We start from the raw sequence: 25,471 nt of genomic DNA, 5'->3' as shown, positions 1-25,471 counted from the left end.
GATAAATTATTTGAAAATAACTCCTTGGAGAATAGAAGAATACTCTCCTCCAGGAAGAAGCCTTTACAGATCATCTACATGTTTTACTACCTCAATACAACAAAGCAGGCCTTGTTTCTTGTAAAAGTGTGACTAAGTCAAGAAAATAATGCAGCCTGGCATTGTACAGGAGTCAGGAAAATACTATTTTTAGAGTCCTTTAATGGCTACTTCTTTTATCATTAATACAAGGAAACATTCTCCACAAAACGCTGCATAAGCACTCAATGATTTTCTAATAAGTGGCAAATGATGTACCTGGTTTACTGCCTTAAGACAGACACAGATAAATGCAAGAGCAGGAGGCATAATTACTGGGCACAAACATTATTTTTCAAGACAGAAAGATAATTTGTTAATAATTTTTTAAGGTATATTATTTGCAATTGACAACAAATGTTCAAACACTTAAAGGCATAGAAGGACCACAGAAGCATGTAATGAAGATACATTAAGAGCCACCCATGCAGCCTTTCTGGTGGAAGAAGTGACATTTCTATTCCAAAGTCATCTACACTACACTGATCAACTACATAAGTATCTCTGCAGTTGCAAAACACAATTAATTAGATGTCTAATAATCCCAGATGAAAAGCTCTTCTCTCAAGGATTTTTCTTTTAAGTATGAGGTGTTCTGTGATAAAAATCTAGAATACTCACAATTCCTTTCCAATTAAACATTCTCATTAAGACAGTTGGAATGACCAGTCTTTAGACTGCCTAAACCTTTAAAGATCCCTCAGAGAAACTGAAGGCTGTGAAGGAATCCCAAGAGGGTAATTTCAGATTTCCAGGTGTTAAGACACTACAGCAAGTTCCTTGAAGTACTTTAACACATACATATGAATTGTCTTGGTGGTTCAGTGATCATAACCATGAAGGAGCTGATCATGAAAAGCAAAGGCACAAACTGTTCATAGATGAGACTTTAGACAAGTTACCAAAGACTGAAGACAGGATCTCTTCCAGCACAGTGTAAAAAGCTATGTAGGAAAACATTATAGCAAATGGACTGAGAGGAAGAATATAGAATGTATAGCAGTCAATATACTAAAAATGGGACCTCATCTGAAATCCTCTTCTGAAAGGAGTTATTACTTAATAAGAAAATATGAAAAAGTACCCACATCTTGTAAAAAACTTCAGGACTCAAGAATCCCTGTCTTCTCCTTTCCAGGAAGGGTGATCAACTTGTGTGCATTGGTTTTGCTTAGGATAGAATTAATTTTCTTCCCAGCAGCAAGTAGGGGTTTGTGTTTTGAATTTGTGTTACAAACAGTGCTGATAACTCAGCACTGATAAGGGATGTTTTTATTATTGCTGGGCCGTGCTTAGACAGAGCCAAGGCCTTTCCTGCTCTGCATCTCACCCCACCAGTGAGGAGGCTGCAGCTGCAAGGAACTGGGAGGGGACACATCCAGGACAGCTGACCCCAACTGACCACAGGATATTCCAGATCATTTGGCTTCATGCTCAGTACACACAGCTGGGAAAAGAAAAGAGGAAGGTGTGGGGGGGACACATATTTGGAGTGATGGTGTTTGTCTTCCCAAGTCACTGTTACATGTGATAGAGCCCAGCTTTCCTGGGGATGGCTGAACATCTGCCTGCCCGTGGTAAATAAATTCCTTGCTTTGCTTGTGCATGTGGCTTTTTCTTTCCCTATTAAACTTCCTTTATCTCAACCCATGAGTTTTCTCACTTTTACTCTTCTGGTTTTCTCCCCCATCCCACTATGGGGGCAGTGAACAAGTGGCTCTGTAGGGCTGAGCTGCCAGCTGCAGTTAAAACCATGACAAAAAAGTCATTATCACAGAAGGCAAAAACCCTACATGTAAGAGAAAGGAAATAAACCCTAATAGACAAGAGCATAAGGGTGCAGAGGCCTGTAAGCCAGCAAGCTTAGATCACTACATCAAGAATTTCCTGTGTTTTGCCACTTAGATATTTTGTAGGTAACAGCCAAATCAAGAAGAAAGAAGGTGAATAAGCAATTACTAAAGAAGGTGAATAAGCAATTACTAAAGAAGGTGAATAAGCAATTACTAAGTCAGTTTTCAGTTAAGTAGTTAAAGTTTGATAAAATAGGTCAGGGCCTTGGTTTCAAATAACCACTCTGCCAACTGACTTTCTCACTGCTAAAAATTTTCCTCTAAAAATGAATTAAAGGCATACCCTCTTTAGCAGGATATTTCATGCATGCCAAAAATAAGAACTCTATTATTAAAGAATTCATAATCTTCAAAGGTAAGGTCAAAGAAGCAATCAAGAAGCTGGTTGTAACACATTATGAAGAAGTTTTAGAAGAAAGACAATAATACAACTTGGCAACTCAAAAGCTCAATTTCACCAACACGTGCTATAGTTGGGAAAACAAACAGCAGAACTGACAAAATATAGAGTAGCAATTTTCTTCATGAAATTTGACATCTCCTACATAAATTTCAGCATAGCTTTTTAGTATTAAATTGTTCAAAAACTGTCCCCATTACTTAAATATTGAAGAGTTGTTAAAACTGCTGTCTTGAGTGAGTGAGGCATTTGCTAAGACTGCAAGACTGACAGCACAGATGCTATGATGTTCTTTGCATCCATGAAGTAGAAGAGCACAAGTAATCATTTGACATTTTTATGTCAAACATAAACAATTTAAGTTTGTCTATTAAGAACAGATGAGATCTGCAGGACTATTCTGTGGTTTAATAAAGGAAATAACACTTATTTCCTCTCCTTAATGAAGACTTGGGTGGGATGAGGAAGGCGAAAAGCACTGAGAATTACCATGACAACTTGTTGCAACTTGTTTACAAAGAGAACATTAAAAATTTCTGGAAATAAAAATAACCTGGACACATTTTTACCCTAATCACTTCCATTTGATGCACACTACTGTTAATAAAATACAAACACTACCCAAAATTTAATCCCTACTGACTGCTCTTACTGGAATTATTTGCAGTTTCTCAACCTCTGCATGCACACCAAAGTTTTCATACAGTACACCCAGTTTTGTCAGTAATAAATTGCTGGCTCCACCTAGTGTTGCTCATGCCCTATTCCAACAGGCATTGAAAAGCAGAGAGCCAGTCACAACATGGAGCTGTATACATTGCTTCTGCTTGCTCCTTGGAAAAGAATCCCTCATTCACCTCACACACTGCACTGTGCACACCCTGAGCAGGATTTTCACCAGCACTGATTGAATAGCTTCCACAGCTTCTCACATATAAAAGAATCCATCTTTTTGTTTTGTTCTCAAAATAACAAAATACTGCTTTTAAACTCTTGTGGAGACAAAAAAAGAGTGCCAGAAGCCTTCCGATAACTTATCAGACAGAACACATTTTGATTCCACTGATGAGGTAGTATTGCTTTTAATGTGACAGACCCTTTCAGGATTAGAGTTGTTTCTCAGAAAAGCTGCTCCTCCAATATGAACTGAGCCTATGGAATAGCAGATGGCTCATCTATTCTCATTGTCCTTTTCTGGAGAAAGGATATCTGTCTGGATAGCACTTCTGTTTGGTATCTGGGAAGCTTTTAAGCCAAAATGATTTTAGGCTGCATTTTATCTACCTTGATTGAATTAACAGCTCAGCTTTAGTCAGGGCTGTGTCAGAATTGGAATGCAGACAGAGCTGATTCACCTGGTTTGCATGTGACAAAGTTTCACTACTAAGCAAATTTTACATTTCTCAAATGGTACAACGATTTCTACTCAGTTCCCCATAATACAACCTGCACTAACATTTAGATCTTATGAAAACTTGATTTATTATCTGCAGACCAGAAGATACTATTTTTTTCTTACAAACATCAATATGTAAATTTGTATTTTAATCTTCTAAAAATCCTCCTACTAAAGTTACCAACAAGTAAACAGATACAGAAGTTTTGAGTGCTTCCTAGCAGTTAAAGAGAATCAAAACTTTCTTCTTCACACAATAGTAACTACCAGAGCTGAAGCCTACAGCTTTTGTCACAGAAAAACAAATCTTGTCCTGCTGTCCCCTGACATCATCCTCTCACTGTTGCCCTTCATCTGGAATTTACATTCCAGAGCCTGAAGAGTTTGCATCATTGTCCTCCAGGACCTGCTGATGCTACTGACTTTATACTTTGGCATGGCAGGTAGGTTTAGTATCACAGAGTGAAAGGGAAAACCTGCATTTCCAGGAACCCCTTCAGAAACTTACTCTGCAGGTCCTTAAAAGATGTGGGAGTTCGACTGCCAGGCTGTTTTCTTTCAGAACTCACCCCTAAGAGCCAGAAACCATCTTCAAATTCTGAGTCTCATTTTATTCAGGCACCCTGTTTCATTGTGACAGCACTATTCTTCCATCTTATAGTGGTTTACAGTAAGCCAATAATAACAATCTCAGTTTTAGTTGTAGTCATTATGCCTATAGGTTTTAAAGATGTTCACTTTATAAGCATTAAGATAAATAAATAATAGATAAACCCATTTAAACACAGTGCACACTTACCTGTAAGCATTGATGTAATCCTTTCTGTGTTGTAGAAGAAAATCTTTCAGCTTTCCAATATGAGAAATCTGAATGAATAGAAATCACAATTAAATTTCAGATAACTGATAATTTTCTGTTTAAAGTTCAGTATTCCACACTTCAAACATGAATTAATAAATTTCCTATTCTATAATTAGATAGAATAATAAAATTTACTCTTTTATACTCAAATTTTCACATTTTCCAAGCAGTCAATACATAAAAAATTATCTAAAAAAGGTCTGTTGTATGAAGGTCCAGCTTGGAGAACAGTAGTAAAAACACACCTTCCCAAAAAGCATAAACTAAACAGTAAATATTACTACAGCATTCAACATTAAAAATATTAAAAGTGGTAACACAAAACATTATCTAAATTGTCAATCCAGAACGTCATTATTCCAGAATTTAATGTACACTTTCAAAATAAATTCATTTTGGAAGACCACACAAAAAATTTTTCAACTCCTTTCTTATCAGATATACATATTCAAGTTCAGCTATCAAAGCTTGTATGGCAAGGTAGTCTCGCTTCTACTTTTGCCATAATACAGTCAGCAGTTTGTGCCCAAACTAAAGTAGTATCTGTACAGTATGACAATCATTAGTAAGCTTTGCCAGATCATACATGCCAATCATATTTCCATTTCTGATTTTCCACCTCAGTCTGGATAACTTTTACTATAAATCACTTTATTTTCTTTTTTAAGAGATCTTTACAAAGATCTTTTGGAAGAAAAACCTGAAGCAACTTTTGCAAACTTCAGTCTGATGTAAAGATTTGGTGTAGCATAAGATGCTGCTTATTTTAGGGAATGCCCCACTGAAGTGTAGCTTAATTCACCAGAGAACTGAGAAGACATGATGAGGAGGGGAAAAAGGGAAGAGAATTCTATACATTAGCAGTATATATTTTCTGAGGCAACTTTTAAAACTATATTCTCAAATATTAATATTTCTGTGTAAACAAAGCACACAAGGAATTCTACAAAACAAATGTTGCTTTCATTTACAATAAATGCAGTTTACTCCATGTAACTGGAAAAAAGTATCAGAAACTGTTCAAGTCTTAAAATCCCATTTTCATGCAAATGATCTTTGCAATTAAACAAACAAAAAAAAACACAGAGAAAGAACACAGAATAGTTTGGATAAATAGAAGATTAATTTCCCCAATTTTTTTTTTCAAAAGCAGCTATTTGGAAAAAAGTGCAAGGAATAAAATGTACTTAGTAAGATGACAGTAATTTGTACAACTCAAGATAAGTGTTCCCTTGTGTAAATAAATAATCCTCCATTTCTCCATTATTATTATTTGATCTGTTTCAGTTTTACTATAATTCATCATACTGGATAAGGATTTTCCCAGTTCTCATGTTTCAAGTTTTCTGTGTGATTAACACAGGAAATTTCATCCCTTTCATAGCAAACTGAGTTCCGTCAGAACCATCAGAAATTTCCCAAAGTGTGTTAGCACCATTATACACAGCAAAGGAAATACTGCAATTGCTACAAGACCAATGAGGCACAAAGAGCAAGCTAAATCATTCTACAGATCTTCCTTCTCATCACCACTTGAACTTCTTATTTGTACAGATATTATATAATCTGGTTCTCAGCTCAGACTCAGTATGTCATCAAATTTACTGAATAGATAAATCACACTTGACTATGAAAGCAAAACATCTAAAACACTTATACAATGTTTTAGTGGAACAATAATACTTAATAGGCAGAAAGAAAGTACTACAGACGAGAAAATAAATGTAAAATAAGAAACATTCCAAAACATTTACATTAATGCATGAGCACCAAACTAGAATATAGATAAGCAAAATTTTGTAAGAAATAAATCTTAATATTACTGCAATAGGTACAATTTAGGATTGATTAACAAGCAGAAAGAATCAGAATGACAAGCAAGAGCACTGTCTTACAGTAATTAATTCATCTAGTCACAAAGAGCATTCTATTTAGGCTAAAATTGTCATCATGTGTTTGAATTGCACTGACCCCACTTTGCCTCTCCTTCATTTGAGAAGCTATTTTCATGAATTTAGAATGACACCATTATGCCCATACTCACATCAAGCTCTTAGTTCCCAAGATTTGCATCAGAAGTGAGACTTCTTGTTTTAGTTTCCCTTAGATTCTAACTGCATCTTCTGCAATCCTGCACTGTAGATATTTCTTTTGCCTTTTATTACCATGTACTACTGGCACAGCTTTGAATTCATTTTGTCATAACCACATGAGCAAAATTAACTGTGTTTTTTTTTTTTTTTTTAAAGAAGGTTTCACTAGCATTAAAGGGAGGGAATGTTAATTTTTTTTAAAAAAATGGTTGGTTTTCTGTATGATGCTCGATTTTTTGCAGACACAAAATATCCCTCATTATACAAACACAAATCTTGAAGATACTTCCAGGGTCATCAACTTGCAATTATTCTGGTGTTATCACAGGCCCACCACACACTCTACAAAGTTATCAAGCTTCAGCCTAAAGGGAATAAAACTTCTCCCGATTACTACTGAGTGGTTTTACTGGAATCCTATTGCTCTTATTACGGTGAAATTATTGTCTAATTTCCAGGTTTCCTGATTACCAACTTCTATCCATCTCTTCTTGCTTCAGAATAGTCCTTTCCCTTAAAAGTTCTGCTTCCCTGCATGTTTGACTGTCAGTAATCCTATCTATCTATCTATCTATCTATCTATCTATCTATGTTTTGTAGCCCAGACAAATAACCCCAAGCTTTTATTTCCTTCTCACAAAACAGTTCTGAAGTTACGGAACCCACAGCTTTCCTCTGCATTTGTTCCAGTTTGTATCCATCCATTTCCAGTGCAAATGACTAGAAAGGCATTCACTGGTGTTGGTTACTTTGTAACTATTTCTGCTTGAAACACCTTTTTTCTACTATTTTTCTAGATCCCAGTATGTAACTTGCTTTTATCCCACTGGTCCATGGCTTTTTCCTTATTAAATCAGACTAGAGTCCATGAGTAAACCCTTCCTCATCTATACTCCAATTGCATGACAAACCCACACTTTTTGCTAATTTTCTTTTTATTAAAATAACTAAAGAGTATTTTAACTTTAGGAGGGTTTAAATATCATTAGCAACTCATTGTGAATTTGGCCAAACCTAACTTTATCTCTGTAAAAAAGTCTTCCCTTCTTCAACAGTTTTCTTGGCCAGTCCATCTTTCTCATCCTGCTTTCCACTGCCTCTGGGATAAATTTTCATATCTTCTCTAATTAATCTTTCAAGTAGATCTAGTAGAATTTTAAATCCCACTTGCCTTTCAGCAACCCAGTTTTTCACTCCATTTACGCATCCATCATAACTGCAGCTTCCAATTTGCTCAACATGCCTGTTTTCATAACCTTTCTACCACCAGTTGACACGGGTGTCAAAAGGATAGATGAGAGCAATTTGAAGAAGCACAAACACAGATGAGTATTGGTCTCTCGTCATGGTTCTCATTCTTTGCATCTGGAAATTGACTTTCATTTTCTCCAAAAGTCTGAAGCAGAGAAATAAGCTTTTCCTTCAACCCTGAAATAAAGAAATTATTTCCTTTCTTCCCCCACCACCCCTGCAGAATAGGAGGGCTTAGAGAAAAGCCCTTCGTAGTTGCAGCACTCTTGCACTACATAACAACTAAACTTACCTTACAGAGAAGAATGCTGCTGAATTTTCAGATAATTGATGTTTCTAATGGAATCAGGGGAATAAAACACCTTTCCTCACAATATTGTGAGCACCAGTTATATCATTACCACAACAGCATCTTCTTGAGCTTCTGTTCACTACTAGAATCCAGTGGGTTATGTTCCTTCTAACAATGAAGACCACTTAGGAAATTCCAGGCTCTCCCTCTTCTCTTTCCATTCCCACTGACACTCCCTTGAGGGTCAATATCATATACCAAAACACTGAAATTACTTTTTTTTTTTAATTACTTTTCTGGAAAGGACTGGTTTCTTTCATTTCAGCTCTACAAATACCTGTATCAGCAGCAGTAGGGTGCCACCAAGGGAGGGCAGGAGCTGAAAAGCACCAGAAGGGAACTTCCTACAAGATCCATCTGCCATGAATGGATAAGGTATGTTTAATTACAACCTAAAAATTCAACATGATAACCTCCTAGGCTCAAGTACTGAATCTGGAGACTCCAGGTATTATTTAAAAACTAAGTGTAGTTCTGATTGTGAAAAACCAATTGATTCTCTACAGTGAAGCAGCAGCACTTTGCCACTATGTGGCAAACAGAAGCATCAACTTTATCCAAGTGAAAAACAGTACAAATCCACATTAAAGCCTCTAACATAACTTTTAAAGTTACTTTAGGTTCCAGTTTGCACTTGATCCTCACTGTAAACTCTCTCCTTACTACATACATCAGTGCTTTTTAAACAACACTTATTAAATCATAAAAGCAATTATTGCATCTAATGCAAGTCCAACACAAAAGGAAGCTGTGAAAGGATACCATCTGCTACCACAGGTGGCATGCATAGCTCCATTTATACTTGGGGTCTGCACTAGAAATGGTAGATGTTCCTCTCTTTAGAGATTTTTCTAATGATTTCAGAGCAGGCTAAGTTATTTTAAAAGAAGAGAAACAGGAAAGAATTGCCTCCAAAGCAGCATCTTGATGAGACTCAGAGACTTTAGAACTAGACGTTGACTACACTTCCTTCAGTTGCTCAGCAATATATACAGCATTTCTTTCCACTCTCAACAAAGAATTGATCACTCATGAAACAGTAGGTTCCAATTTGCATGCATTTAACCCACTGCAAGAAGCAGCAGCATTGTTTACGATTAAAATGATTGGAGTAGGTTCCCGTGACATATTGTAGAGAGAATTCAACCGTGCTGAATAGTCATTTTCACTGAACAAATATAGCGTTTTATCAAATTTACTCTTCCATCAGAACAATACACAACTATTTCCCACCGTATAAAATCGACTGTTACACTTCGCGCTGTGTTGCCACTCCGAATTTTTTAAAAAGTGTACTTTGTTAAAAGAAACTTTAAAAATTGCTTAAAACCAAAACATAATAGAAAGGCTTTTGTAAATGTTGTGAGAGACATGGTATTTACTGTTGATTCAGCAGCACTAACAAGCACTGCTGACTGTGGTGCCATAGTAATCCTTAAAACATGGGGGCAAAAAACTCTAAAAAACTACACATTTAAATCTCCAAAATGTTCTCCAACATCTTACCCAAACAGATTCCAGGTATAGATTCCTGTATAGCTTCATGGAAAGGTGACTACATTTTACAAGCACCTTTGCAAAAAGTGGAAAATTTAAGATTGTTATAATATTAATATCTATACACCTATCATGTTTTCAATTCCAAACATACAGTCAAACTGAACATGCCCATTGCCTATTTCAAGGGGAATTCTGAATTTTAGTAAGAAATCAGCTTATAAACAGGAACTGTTTCTGAACAAAAAAAGTACAATCTCAGTACTAGGAGGAGATACAGTAATTAACGTAAGAACATAAACTTGTTTTTCCAATGTCTGAATAATATTAACAAAAAAATTAAAAAAGAAAAAAAAAAAAAAAAAGGAAAAAAAAATACATTTTCCATGATTACTGCATCTAACAAAGGTGTTTTCAGAAGCCTGGAGTAAAACCCAAATAGAATAGATAGTATAAATGGAAGCAAATTTTATATTAAATAAATCTTATTTGAAGAGTTTTGGCTCTTACCTAAACTATTACAGTTTAAAACCAGTCAGAAACGCTTTGATGCAGAAATACTCCTACAGAGAACTTTTCCAGTACAAAGTACCTTTCATTAGATATACGAACAATTTAAAAATACAGGACAGGTTCCACACTGGTTACATTTTATCTAGGTAATAGTTTAAGCACTGTCAGCCCATTGAATCACACAGGCTCTTGCTGGATATTGCTAAGAACTGATGAGATTTTTGTATTTAAAGCATTGTTACTTGGATTCTACATTTCAGCTGGAACCTTCAAAATATGTAAATACATAATTCGCTGGTACAGTGACTTGTAACAGAGATTGAACTAATTAAACTAAACCAAAGTTTGAATCGGGAGCCGGAACTGTGAATTTAATCGCGTGAAGGCTGTTCTTAAAAGGATTTACTGGCGAGTTCCCAGCACGCCACGAGGTGGAGCTGTGCCCCCAGGATTGACGGCAGGGACACACCGGCTGCCTCCACACGCCAACCGGCCGGTTTGCAGCTGATTTGTCTCTTGAGGGGATACATTTGGTTTAGGTTTCCCCAGCAAACGTGAAAGTTTCTAAAATAGGTCACGCAGATCAATTGCTCTCGTAATCCGAGACCCAAAAGAGCAAATAATATCTAAACTGTGGCGTGGGGGTGGCCCGGAGCTGGAAGCGGGGAGCAGGAGGCGAGGAGACAGCCAGCCTGGCTACCTCTAATCTCAGGAAAATTGTGACTTTGTTCAGTTTCTGCTTTACATCAGCATATACATTACAGCAACAGGCAGAGAAACATTTTTTTATTGCATTTTATTAGTAGTCTTGCATTTGAAGCGAAGGAATTAAACAAGAAGGGGGGGGTGTGTCAGTCATGTTACCAAAATGTGTGTTATATGGGATAAGAACATTCAAAACTGAATTTATTCAATTAAAAGCCATAAAAAGGAAGAGTGAGGCTACTTGAAACCTCAAAGTAAAGATGGAGCAAAATTTTTAAAATATTAAAAGAATGTTTAATATTACCAGTATTTTTCTGTTTTGAAACAGCACCATTTTTAAATATAAAATTGAAGTAAAATTTTAAGGAATCATCACAGAGGATTTCATCAGTCATTGCAGAATATTGGAAGTTAAAACCTGTCTGCAGAATACCACAGGCAGTATTTGGTGCACATTAACTAAGTGATTAAGAAACCTTTAAACTGCAGTAAGAAGGAAAGCCAATTTCCTGATACCTGGTCTGGAGTAGAAAACACTTCATTTTGCTCAATATCAAACTGTCAAAAAGGAAAAAATAAGGAGCACTGTCTTGTACATTAAAACAAACAACCAACAACAACAACAACACCCAGTTGGCTCTAAACCTTTTACTTCTTGCTTTACTTAACATATTTTTATATGTACTGTCTGTGGTTCAAAAATTATCTTAATGATTTATACTACTGTCAGTTAACATTAAAATAGCTTGCCTCTAAAGTGCATTTTAGATCTGCATTTATTTTTATTTTTTATTCTTTTTAATTATCCGCCATGAAAAATTCGGCAGACCAAAAACCTCGCATTTCATCTTACTATGCTTTCCATAAAAATAATCCAGAGTTAGTGTAAAATTCAGTCAAATACATAAAGAAAAAACTATCCTTCCAATTTTGCCAGACACAACTGCTAACATTTGACATTCAAGATTCTTCTAATAAGAGTCAAACAAAATTAAGATCCAAGAGCTCAAAAACTCCAGTTCCTCACTGACCACAATTAAGACTGAAAGTACCCAGTGTTATCACGGATGAAGGTTTCACTGGACTGTTATTTGGGGATAAGGCTGATAAATGTTTTAAAAATGTGTATAGTATTGACAGCAAATTCCACCTGTATAGAAAAATTACTTTGAAGTCTCTGAGTTTTTTGTTTCTTTTTTTTTTTAGGAAATTACTCTCAAATATATTGTATATCCTAAAAACTGTTTCTAATGCTTTGTACTTCTGGCATTTGTAAACAGAAAGGGGAAAAAAAGTCTTATTTTTTAGGGTAATAATTACTTACAAACACTGAATTTCAACTCTGAACCAGAAAAATGCAATACACATAGATATAGGTCTGCATAAATGTTGTCACTATTTCCTTAGCTCTTATGGGAACACACTGGTTTGACACTATCACATACAGAAGCACATCTTGATATTCAGAAAATGATCTGCTGACAGTCAATAGGAACATGAGATGACCTGAAAAAATACACTGTAGGCTTCCTACTACATCATGCTAAATAGTTTCGGAAACTAGTTTTCACTTATTGTCAGTGGCAACAAATACTTTCAAATAAAAAAAAAAAAAAAGCATAACAGCTGATTTTAATAAAACTTACTATTTCCATTTTCCTTGTTTATTGTCAAACTCTAATCATAACTTTCTTTAACATTTATATTTTTACACAATCATCCAAAACCTCATTGACTAAAATATATACCCCACAACAATTGTGTGGAATGTTTTGGTTGAGAGATACAAGGAAATTGGTCAAAATACGTATTTGCAATAATTGGCCTTTACCACTGCTGTTGAAAATGCTCCATTTACAACCTTTCAGTAACTGCATTCAACACTGCTTGTGTCTTTCTGTAAGAGATTATTTTCCTTGTCCCTTGTTCTCACAGTCTGAGCTCATTTTAGCACTACATTTTCTTGACTGAAAGATGTTCTACGATATAAAGAGAGATGTCCGCTCTCAGACAGTACCAAATTAACAGACAGTAATAAACGGTTACTCTTTCTGACCATTATTATTATTATTAAATCGTTTGATTTTCTGAAAGGCTTTTGCAGTGCAATTCAGAGGCATGTGCTTCACTTTGGGACCAAGCTGAATGTGCCCCAGCGGAAGCCAGTGCAGGGCACCGCAGGAGCCGAGCCCGACCCCGGGCCCGAGCGGCGCCGCGGCCGCGCTCCCTGAAGCCGCGGCCAGAGCCTCGCCTCGCTCAGGCTCCGCAGCCCCTCTGCCAGCCCCTTCCCACTCAGAGCTCTACATTTTCCGTGTATTTACATTCATACACCCATACCGATACAGAGCACGAACAGATACAACGCATATTCTGTCTCAAAATCCTTGTCAAATACTATTCAAAGGGGCAAGTATTCTCCTGGATTTTCATCATTGCTACAATAATGTTCTTAGTGCAAAAATACTTCTACTATGTTTCAACACCTTAATTTGTATTATATAGACTGAACATTACTTTAGTGGTTGCTCTAGCATTTATATCAAATAAGTTTCTCCCCCACTAAAACACCAAGAAAAAACATCCAGTCAGAAATGAGACCATTATTAATCCTTATGTAAAGAACGTGTATAGATATCAGGCACAAAAGCAATAACTAAATATACTGGAAATAAGCCAACTCTGTACACGTTAAGGTTTTGATCCAAGTGCTTTATGGCATCAGCATAAAAATTAAGTCAAAGGGCCCTTTCTGCCCCTTCTTCTCATGTAACAGGAAACCCCAAGAGCTGGATCCTCGGCCCTTAATGGTAGGGACATCCTGGGCCCTAGTGGCTCTAAGTTCTTCCATGGCTGCTGCAGAGTGACGCACTGAGAGGCATTCACATCCTCAGCAAACCCAGACAGAGCTGCTCCATCAGGCACACACATCTCCTCTGCCCCACTTTAAATGCTCTGCTTCATTGCCTTTTCTGAGCAAGCCACTACTCCTTTGTTAGAGCACCTAGGAAATAGAACCACACACACAAAAAACCCCCCCTCCTCCATCCCGGGGGAAAATAACTCTTCTCCACTAGTCCTTATAACAGCAAACCGAGGTGACAAAAAATACAGCTGGGAAAAAAAAAAAAAAAAAAAAAAAAAGGACAATTCTTAATCCTTTTAATAACTCTTGGGCCAGAGAGGAATACTAACAGCCAATCTGAAATCTAAATATTATCCAATTTCCTTCATCCTGTCCCTTTCTGAGAAACAAGTGTCTTACAAATTGTTATCAAGGGAAACCATGACAGCTTCTCAACTCCACAGCAAGGGCTAGAAGGTGATCAGAGCACAAGTGGGACTAAAAGCATCACAGCACAAAAACACCTTGTCTTGTTCCCACTTGAGACTCTTCTGACATGACCAAAATCCAGGAGAAGAATCTCTTCCCTCAGAGCACATTGCCCTTCTGTATTTCCATTAGGTTAACTACCAAATGACCACTACATTCCCAAGGTAACATATGAAGTGTTCAACAAAAGTATCTCTGAACCCCACGATTTGCTCATCACAAAATGCTTTTCATGCTGGTTTTCATCTCCCTAGGTGTATTTGCCAGCTGTTTTGCCCATGAAAAAGATGCTCCCACCATGGGGAGAATAATTACTACCTGAAAAATGCCACATAAAAATTTCCCTCTAGAAAGTGCTTGCAGAATTTGCGAGGGGAAAGTTTTAGCTTCCCTTTAATTAAAAGGGAAATCAATTCTGTTCTCTCACATCTGAGTAATACTGACAATTCAAACACATTATTTTTAATCACTGCAAGCAGAAATCCCTGACAAGATTTCAAGTTGTGAAGTAAAGCACTTTTCCTTCCTCACTTTTTCTCAGCCATGAATCTCAGTAAGATTTTTTAAATGCCCACTTCCTGTAATTTTGGTAATTTTAGAGTATAATTATTTTTACATTTTTATGATGCCTTTGGGGTATCATTACAAATATTTTTTAAGCATTTAAACTTAGAAAAATAAAATTAAGTAATAGCTTCTCTTGAGAAGAGACTGTCAGTCCTGTTTTGAATAAACAATCCCTTTTAAAGGCAATCTAGAGATTTATATCCACTGTAACCATAGAAATTAATCTAGACTTTAAACAAAATAGAGTAAAACATGATTTATTTAATGAAAATCAGAACAGTGCTATTACAAATGAAAGTAGGGTTTCTGATTTTTTAATTCAACAGACAGCTTTGTATGCAATTGTAAGATTTTACTTGATGGGCTACTTCTTACAACTTAATCATACCCATTTAACCAATTTGAACAAAGTATTCAGATATCTGAGTTTTAATTTTACTTGATATAAATGCCAATCACTAAAAAAAAAGAGAAGCTAAGGATTTTTAGATTTAAAAAGCTAAAATAAATGGATGAAACATTTTTAATGATAAGAGCAACTTCTTTGACATTGCAAGTCCAACAGGAACTCAGCATAAAACGTTTTATTTTTATTATAAGAGTTTCTCATATAAAAAGTTTGGGAATAGCAGAGAATAAAAATGCAAAAACTGGAAAGCATTTTATATGTCAGTATAGCTAAAAAAATGTTCAGAAATAGTGGTTCCTATGAACTAATTATTTACAAATTTGCCTGAAACATTCCAGTATGCTGACCCTCAACAACAATTGTGCTACGTAAAGAAATTCAAGGTTAAACTAATTAAGTATAGGTTAGTTGACTTAAAAGAGTGAAAGCATTTGTGTTTTCAAAAGCCAAGGAAAAGAAGTTCACATGAGGAAACACTGATGTGCTTTATAAGATAGCATTAAAAAAGAAAAACCACCCAAAACCAAAACAACTAAACAAAACCATACCCCAAAATCTACAAAAAATTTCACATCACAATAGACTGAAATAGTTTCCTGTAGGAACATCTGTCATAGCCACGTAAAGCTGTGAAAAATACTGAAGTAACAGTAGAAGGAAACTTCATCAAAAAATACAGTTTAACAGATAATCTAATTCCTATATGTTTTACAATAAACTATTCTGTGGTACTACTCATGGTTATATAACCTGTATGTAAGTCGCCACATAAGCCTTCCTAGGCCATATCAAAAGGAAATAATCAAACCATATCAGGAAAATCATAAAAATAAATAATAAAGTTCAGCTTTATTTACAACTAAATCATGAACTAAATTATTCTATTATACAATGACAAAAACATTATCAAACAAACAAACAAACAAACAAAGCAAGCTGCTTAAAAGCCAAAAGTTTCTAGTAAGACAGTAACTGTTCATAAGTCAGAGTACAAACTCTGAAAACCTCAAGAGATATGAAGTTGTGGTCTCCTTCCCTTAATTCAGTCTGTAGGAGAGAATGATCTAGGAGAGCCAAACCAAGGCTCACACGGACATAGCAAAGCTTGGCTTGTAATACAAATGCCAAAAGAGACTCATTGACTCATTGCAAGACACCTCAAAATACAACAATCTGTTTCTGTCTCCTAGTTAACTAACCTGTTCACTGTAACTGGCTACCTTTCCCTGCAACATAGTACTAATTTCTGAAAGAGTTTTATCTATCTCTAGAAAGCCTCAAATTCATAAGAACCCACAACTTCACATAATAGGGGGATTTTTAATGGTACACATCCACAGAAAAGAAAACACATGAAACATAAATAGGGAGAGAAACAGAAACAAACAAACAAAAACTAAGGCAAAACCAAGACGCAGAGGATAAGGAAACAAAAGGGCTGACTGAAATAAAGTGAAATAGCTTCTGTAGTGAGACATATCACCACTGTATACTGCTGCATTAAGTCTGAGGTTCCCATCAGCAGTCAACTCCAAAGGGCCTCCAGGAAGAGAGGGCTGTAAACTACAGCATTTTCCTCATGGCTGCTCAAAAAACGAACACAGTCTCCATTCTGAAATTACTAAGTGCCCAGCCTGCTGTGAGACGATCTTAGAAAACAAGACAGTGACAGAGACAAGTGACATGTATTTACTGACAGATTCCTGTTCACAAGGACTTTGCAGTGTGAGCCACACTGGCTATCTAGCACCTTGAGTACACTGTGATAGGATCACAGACCAGTGCAATGAAAAAGACTTTGCTTACTCTATAAACTCTGATGAATCAGAAGAGCTTCAGAAGATAAAAATGTCTTAAAATACTTACTTCACAAAATCAAATTGAATTCTTATTTTATCTGAACACTCTGTTAGAGAGAATAAAACTGAAACTACTTTCCTTTGTCCAACTTTTTATTTTATAGGCAACATCACAGGTTTTAAACAGTTTGGGGCACTCACATTTCATAGATGCCACCATTTTCATAGAAGCCTTCTTTTCACAACTTTCTGCTCATATTCATTTTGCCATAGCTGTAGCATGTAGGGCAAGAAGGAACCATCAAGTAACTAAATCACTACCATGCCAAGAAGTAAACACACACAAACTGTCCGGGAGCTTACAGATTAAGCTGTAAGACTTACTAAGATGCTTTGTGTTAATACTCAGTGTCTATCAAACATTTTCACTGTATCTCACCAACCCATAGAACAGTGAAAAAATCAATGTTACCTCTGTCTTGCCATAACACCTAGATAGCCCAGGCTGGATTGCAGTAGCTAAATGCTACTCCATTGTGTGGGCAAATAACAGAACCACTGGATGAAAAATACTTGTGTTTCAGCAGACAAGCACATGGAGAAATTGGAGTATCTCTTGTTAGATGGATACTTATTGGCGCACAATTTTCACTCAAGGTTAGACTAAAATGCTACTGCAATTTGCCACAATGTTTCACACAACTCTTACATGAAGTAGTGAACAGACTCTCAAAGACAAAAGTGATACTACATTTTCCAGTTTCTATTTGGGTTACAAACATCCAATGTAACAAATGTCACATCACTGCCCCACAGCTCTGCTCCGCATTACAGATGAGTTAGAATTATTGAAATATATTTCACCAGCATTTCAGTAGTCTGCTCATGCACTGGCATGAGCTTAGGAAAAGGTAAACATGAGGATCTATCTTATTGGCAACTTTAAGATGAAAATGTTATGGCTATGAACACAATTAGAACATAAAGACTTAATAGTAGCAAGAAAATTTACCATAGAGACTGGCTGGGATTAAGTGGTAAATGTCAAGCAGATATCCGACTGTATGAATACATGGAACAGGAGCTGGTAAAGCTCACTGTGGCACAACGATGGAAAAATAACAAACACTGAAAAGTGAAGGAAGGGAAGAATTGCAGATGGGAAAGGTAATAGAAGCAGAAGGGCAGTGTCTGAGGAAAAGAGTGAAAAACCATGGAAAGTAAAGTTTTTTTCACCCCAGCTAAAGCAGTAATTATTTACAGTCCAAATGAGAGACAGATATCAGAGACACGAGAGCCTAGCATGTATTGGAAGAACAGGACCCTTATTTAGGGTAATACACTAAAATAAAATCAAAAAACCACCAAACCCCACACTTAAAGGGGAAAGAAACAAACTCTCAAATCAATTATTAAATCTCTTAGGATGTAAAATATTCTCCTTGAAAGTGTTCAAAATAGCCTAAACACAAACCTTTATGTTATATATATGCTAGCAAGGAGAGGGTTAACCTAACCTCATGTTTTAATAACATGTTCTACTCCTTGAACCAGAGCATTCCAAAATTACAATTTTCCCCACAGAAACACACAACAGTTTCAAATGCCTGTAGCTCTAATGTCATACCAATGGAAAAGCACACTGTTGAACACAGTGTATAGTAGTGGTACATCCTTAAAGTCAGGATATCCAAACTAGTTTGAAAATACTTAATATTTTTTGTCCTGAACGTCCTTCAGTCCCCTAAAGGCAATTCAAATGTGGTTCCTGCATAAGCGACTCAAGTGTCTGTCTGACTACAACATCAGTAAGCATGGAAGAGACAAAAATGAGTAAGGATAGAAAAAGAAAGAGAACAAGCTCCAGTGTCTAAATAGAAAGTTTTACTCACATAACTTTGTTTAGTTCTATCTCGTTGCACTGTACCAAAATTAGCCATTATGTAGCTCAAGTAACTCAACATGATTTTTCTTTTATTTAAAGTGATTTGAGGAATTTGCACTTTATAAAGTTCTTTAAAAGCATAACTTTAATTACTGTAAGCATCTTTTATTGCTTAATTAATAGCCATTATTAACACTAATTAATGTCACAAATGGAGTCAAGAAAAAGTCCAAAAAGCAATAGCTAGACAAGACAAGAAAAAAAAGACAAAGGAAAAATTATCTATAAAGATTTAGCTTCACATAGACAACACTTTGAATTCCTTTGTCTTATACTACAAATTAGATTGCAACAAGAGGAAAAAGCTTCCCTTCTACTGCAGAAAGTAAAACAACTGACTAGGTATTTGCTGGCAACAAATTATCCTTCTTGTAGTTAACAGTTCCTTACCACTTAAATAAACAAGTGTCTACTAATTCTGTAATGTGTAGAAAATCAGCCAAAAATCAGGAAATACATATAATAACAAAGGAATCAAATGGAGTGCAAATTAAGAATACCAAAATTAAGAAATCAGTGACACTAAAATTGTGACAGATTTCAACAGAAACTTATGACAAAATACAATACACAGAACCAGAAAGAAAAGCACATGTCAAAAACTGGAACAAATGAAAGCAAAAGAAAGTTGCTTCTTTTAAATAAATGAAACAGGAGAAAATAAGGTGACTCCTGAAGAACCTCAATTTTTTTTTCAAAATTAATAGCAGGGATTCTAATAAAGTCAATATTCCCTTTTGATTTAAAAATTACCTTTCAAGGGAAATTCAACGTATCTCCTTGAACAGAGGCAGCTAAAAGATGTGGGCTCTCCCCTGGGTTTGGAGTGCCTGCTCCAAGGAAGGGAACATGTACAATGACAGGAGCTGACTTAAGTGATCTAGTTTGAAAACAGCCGACACACTGAAGCACAAAGGAAAATGTTTTCACTTTTAAAATTCCTTTCCATTAAACTAAAAACACTGGTTTTTTTTTTTAATACTGTTTCTATTGTACAGTAAAACAGAGTGTATGCAACGCACAGAGCACAAAATCTATCAGGCAGCGTCAGAATGCAATTGAAAATTAACAGGAGTTTCTTGCAACAGTCACAAAACGAAGTCTTTTTCTAATGAGCAAAGAGATGCAACTGAACCAAACAACCTTCACTTGGAAAAAAACACTTGATGTGGTCATGAAAAATCTTGATACTATGAAATAGTATTTTTTCCTGCAACACAATTTCTGTCTATTGTAGCCATAATAATTCTTAAGTTCCCGTCAGTAGCCTTAGAATTTGAGGTCAGTAAGTGTCACTATCCTTTAGAATTAAAGTTATCCAGATCCAAAGAAACACAGTGCTAAATCTAGACTCCTCATTTCAGGTAACCTGCAGGCTACAAGTACTGCCTTAGTTTACTCTCAGAACATACTCATTTCAGCTGCTGGTCTTAAATGCTTTCATTCCTGAAGACCTGTGCAATATTGAAATCGTGTAAAATGAAATGGAGCACAGGAAACAGATTTCACATCCTGGTCATAGCAGATTTTTCCTATGAAGCTGTAACAGAATTATCAAAACTTCAGAAACTTACATCAACCATCTCTACTTTCCATTGCAGTCTGGTGGTACATTCTGTGGCAGCATAAACTTTAACAGAATAGGTGAATTTTATTTCTCATTGTCATAATAGTAAGGAATGAAAAAAAAGTGCTAGGGAACTTACTAGAAGCAGATTATGATCATATCTTCTATGATAAATCTACTAATACAAATACAATTGTGCAACAGATGATGATATTTGCTATTAGCAACAGCTGAAAGGTCTTCTTGGCTCCTGATGTGGAGTTATGGCACGGAGGAAAAAAGAACTTTCCAATGCTTTTGTAAATAGGATTCTGATGAAGGACTAAAATTTTAAATTGGATTTCCTGACCTCTGAGTGCATGACAGTCCTTCCTTTATGAGATGGGAAAAAAACCCCAAAACAACAAACCAGATTGATGTTATATACTACTACATTTCCTGATAATACACTATTACAAATTTTGCTTTAAAATTATTATTATGAATGTAATTTTATGTATTTCCATATTACCTCTTCAGAACAGTATCATTCATCCATTAAACTATTACACAATAAAAACCCAAACCAACCAAACAAATCAACCAAACACCTCCCACCCAAAAAAACATGCCAAAAGAGAAATATTAGAGAGCTTTTCCCATGCTTACAAAACATGGAGACAAAATACATTCCATGCAATCTCTTGGGCTTCAGCTTTACAGTCAAAGCAACATTCATTAGATCATTTTTTTCCTCAAGTGTTACAAGGAAAGCCAATTAAACATCAAAAGACTCCTGCTTGTCATGTCAAATTTACTACTTACTGGAACAGTGTGCCTTATTCATCAAATATGTGTTGACTTGGAAGTCATCATGAACCACATTCTTAACTAATTACAGCAACTGCTACAAAATACTGATTATTATTAAGAGTAAGTAAGTTAAACTAAACGCACTAATTATCATAGGCTTCACTTGCCAAGAAACACCATTCTGTCTATCAAAAGCACACTGTACAATTAAAAGTTAAAAATAAAGCGTTTATTCTGTCCTTAATCATTGCTCCTCCATGGCTACCCAAGAGATAGGAAATGTTCTCCTGGAACAACCTCAGTCCTGCACACTGCAATGGCTGCTGCAAACTACACAGCTTTGTTGTAAAGAACAAAGAAGCCAAAAGAAGGCTGCTCAGAGCTGTCCTATAAGAAATAACAACACCATGTTGGAAAAGTTATGTCAGACAGTGAACACAGCATGGAATTCCTCTCGGCAAGATGTATATTATGTGGTTTGTTCTGCTTGTGGGATAGTATCAAAAGATGCCTGGGCTTCAACTTGGTGGTCAAAGTGGTAACTTATACTAACTTCTACGACTTGTAGCTCTCTATGTATTCTCTAACATCACCTGTGTGGCTGAATGGATAGTTTACTTTCTTTAACTGAATAAATTAAAAAAATAATTGAAAATCAATTTTCAGCACAGTTTCTAATCTCTGTCAATACTAGTAATATTGCAGTCAGGTAGTCAGGGTTCATTTTTCTCAAAGAGCCAAAACTATCCAAGGCGGGTGTTTTAATCTGAATATTAAATATATGAATATGGGCACAGACATTAAATTACACAATTTTGTTCAGATTCTTTCATAATTTAATTTTGGCAATATTAAAGATTCAAAGGAGCTGTTTAATCCACTTTTTTAAAATTTAAAAATTATTTATACAGTAAACTCTTAGGACTTGTTGCCTTTTTATTAACTTTACTGGAATAAAAAATGTTGTCATAAGCACTAAGTCAACAAATAAAAACCTTCATGATCTAGCAACTAGGTAGCAAAATAAATCCTTTAAAAACTATCAAACGATGCTAAAAATAAAATTAGATATAAATTCAAGTTTTAGACTGTGGTCAATTGAGGTCTAGACAAAACCCTATGTTTGTTCACTGCCTAGTCTCCAGTCTGCTCCAAGCTTGAAAAGGTAATTGAACTCAGTCTATAATTACTGGATTAGATACAGATGGGCTCTGTACATTTCAGGGGAGGAAAGAACTGTTTTGATTCATTTTATGATTGCCTGTAAGGTCAGACTTTTCAAAATGTACTTTCATCTGTTAAATAGTTTCTCAAAGTCCCAGGGGGACATCTTCAATAACTGATGTTTTAAGCAATTTGAGTCTATCAGATCAAGTCTTTGAATGTAATATGCTGTCCATTTTCTAGAATTATAAATGTGCATGTAGGTTAATTGCTACAACTCAGAGAGTTTCAAAACTACATTTTTTCAGAAAATTGCTAGTTTTACCCAACAACTGTTATGCATAAATATTTTCAAAATCATTTTGGTTTAGCATACAGCATATCTTATAAGATACAAATACAAATAATGACACAAATTAGAAATGTCCTTTCTCATAATGCCTTCCCATTGGGGAATGTTCTCACAGGACCCAAGTGAACAATATTTGAACAGTCTCAACTGAATAAGTTCATTTCTTGAAAAACAAAAAACAAAAAAGTGGAATATGTCTAAATAAAAAAAATGCTTAATAACATTTGAGGAGACTTCTCTTTCTATAATCTCTTATTTGAGCCTTCATCCTCACTCTCAGTCAATATAAAGTGTGGAACAAACCATGAGCAAGCACTGAACTTTCACTCAGCTAAGCATTTTTTGCACAGTATTTTCTTCAATTAAATCAACCATAACTCTGCAGCCTGTTTCCGTACAACTAGGATTTCATCTTGAATCATTCAAAGTCTTGCTTAGTTAACAGTTCAAATGCTCTGCAAAGGGAATCCAGCTCTGCTCTCAGTTAGGGACTCTCAAAGCTACTGTAATAGCAATTTAAAGCAGAAAATACACCATGCAATCAGAAGGCCATATAATAGTTCAGTTCATAGTCTTAAAAGAGGTAGGAAACAATTCCAAACAACTTACTATTCAAGAGTTTCAGTTTCTTTGTAATGCAACCATCTTCTTCCTTATAAAATCCCAATAAGAAAATATATTATTTTTGTTAAAACATACATTTGTGTTTAATCAACAACAATATCTCACTGGCAGCAGTCTCAGTCAAACAAGTTATCTTTGTAGGATCTATATCTAGACATCTGTAGAGTTGTTCGGCCAGAGCCTTAGTATTCAAGCACCAGCAATAAGGATAATTGGAATTATGTTAATAAAATCTGTCTCCAAGTGGGCTAATGAAAAAGCATGTTATCTCATGTAATTTCCATGATTAATATTTTATTCATATTATTTCAAAGTCTTCCACAAGAGGGACAAAACCTGAAGGCAGAACCAAGCATCACAAAGCCCCAGCAGAAAGACACATTCTAATGACTGAATTATTCGTATGTCGGACAGAAGATCCTGTCCATCACAGAATTCACAACTTACAAGTCTCACCAAAAGAAGAAACTACTTCTGCTTCATTTTAAGAACTGATTGATACAAATCACTTTGTTCAAGATAGTTCAAGCCATAAAATGCCTGCAAGCAGACTATGGGTTTCTGCAATAGTAGCTCTTTTTTTAAATGTAAGAGCACCAGTAGCAATCATGTATAAGCAAATAAAAGTTGTCTTTGAAACAAGCATGCACTTTTATTCAAAATATAAAATCCATTAATATTTGCACTATCTTCTTCCCCCACACCCCTAATAGATGCTTTTAAATGTATTTCTTTAAAATTTAAATAATACTCACATATAGAATTTGAATTAGGTGCTTATGCTTAATCCAGTAAAATAAGTCTCAATCTTTATTTAAGAGCTATATGGAAAAGGCTTCTTTTTCCCTCATTGTAAGCAACAAAAAGTTTCCTTCAAAAATACACATGCCTAATTTTCCCTAAAAAATGAAATTATAAGTATTTCAAGTGCATTGTGGGAACACACAAACTATTTCTGAAACCACCATAATTTTTTAGACAATAAATTGTGAAGAAATGATCAAGGAAGTGAAATAGGCAAGCCATAGCACAACACATTCTGTATGCTGTAACACAGCAGAAAATAAACACAATATAAGAAGTTATACTAGGTCACATTTCAGACCAGCTAATCAGCTCTTTGATATTTTTTCCTTTTTCTTCTTCATATTTTCACTATCTGTAATAAGTAATTTCCTCTATTTGCTGTACAGTCCTTTACATCATATTCAAACCCATAAGAAACAGTATCTGAGCTCTCACAAGTATTTCCCATCTATACTTTAATGGAGTCCACTATGACATAAAAATTTTGGGAACTGAAAGCAACATCATCAAGAAAAATAAAGTGTATTCTTACAAGCTAGTCTCAGTCATATTACATTGTATCATTGTATCTTTACACAATCTTAAAGGGAAAAAAAGAAAGATATCCTCTTCATATATATCTTCATGTATATTAAACAGATTCAGTATGCAGACTATGGCGATGTGGCACTATTTAATCAATAATCATCTCATATTGGTTCCTTCAGTCCTAAAAATATACACACACACACATATATATATATAAATAATTATGTCAAATACATGTATATATATATATAATTTAACCATCTTTGTATATCATTCATCCCCTGAAATCTGTGGGAAAGAAATCTGACAATAAAAAAACAAATTAAAAAGTGGTTGCTTACGTCACAGCAACAAACTTCTGAGGTAGATTAAGCATTGTGAAGTCAAATATAGCTATTTTATTTTAGAAATACTCTAGCATGCTTTGTTTCCTATAAATTCATTTATTATTAAAAATGAACTGAGAACATTGATACATTTGCACAGTCCAGGGTCAGACTGATCAGAGCCACAGGTCACTGGAACAGTAGTCTGGGATCTCAAAAACCAGTATCCAATTCCTTGCTTTGGTATGAAGCAGTGTCCC

At 35.4% G+C, this 25,471-nt stretch overlaps 1 protein-coding gene across 2 annotated transcripts in view; it reads right to left on the bottom strand.

The window, feature by feature from the left end:
* STX18 (syntaxin 18) overlaps nucleotides 1-25,471 on the bottom strand; it is a 59,334-nt gene that overhangs the window by 21,816 nt on the left and 12,047 nt on the right. The window contains exon 2 of one of the 2 annotated variants that reach the window (XM_066317253.1): nucleotides 4,527-4,594. In XM_066317253.1, coding sequence (XP_066173350.1) covers nucleotides 4,527-4,594 — 68 coding nt within the window. Of the gene's footprint in view, nucleotides 1-1,166; nucleotides 1,190-4,526; nucleotides 4,595-25,471 lie in introns of those variants that run through there. The other variant, XM_066317255.1, reaches the window with a different exon arrangement.

The sequence above is a fragment of the Sylvia atricapilla genome, chromosome 4 (genome assembly GCF_009819655.1).
Source record: "Sylvia atricapilla isolate bSylAtr1 chromosome 4, bSylAtr1.pri, whole genome shotgun sequence".
Lineage (NCBI taxonomy): Eukaryota > Metazoa > Chordata > Aves > Passeriformes > Sylviidae > Sylvia > Sylvia atricapilla.
Note: the sequence above shows the minus strand (reverse complement) of the source record. Positions and strands in the feature narration are given on the sequence as shown.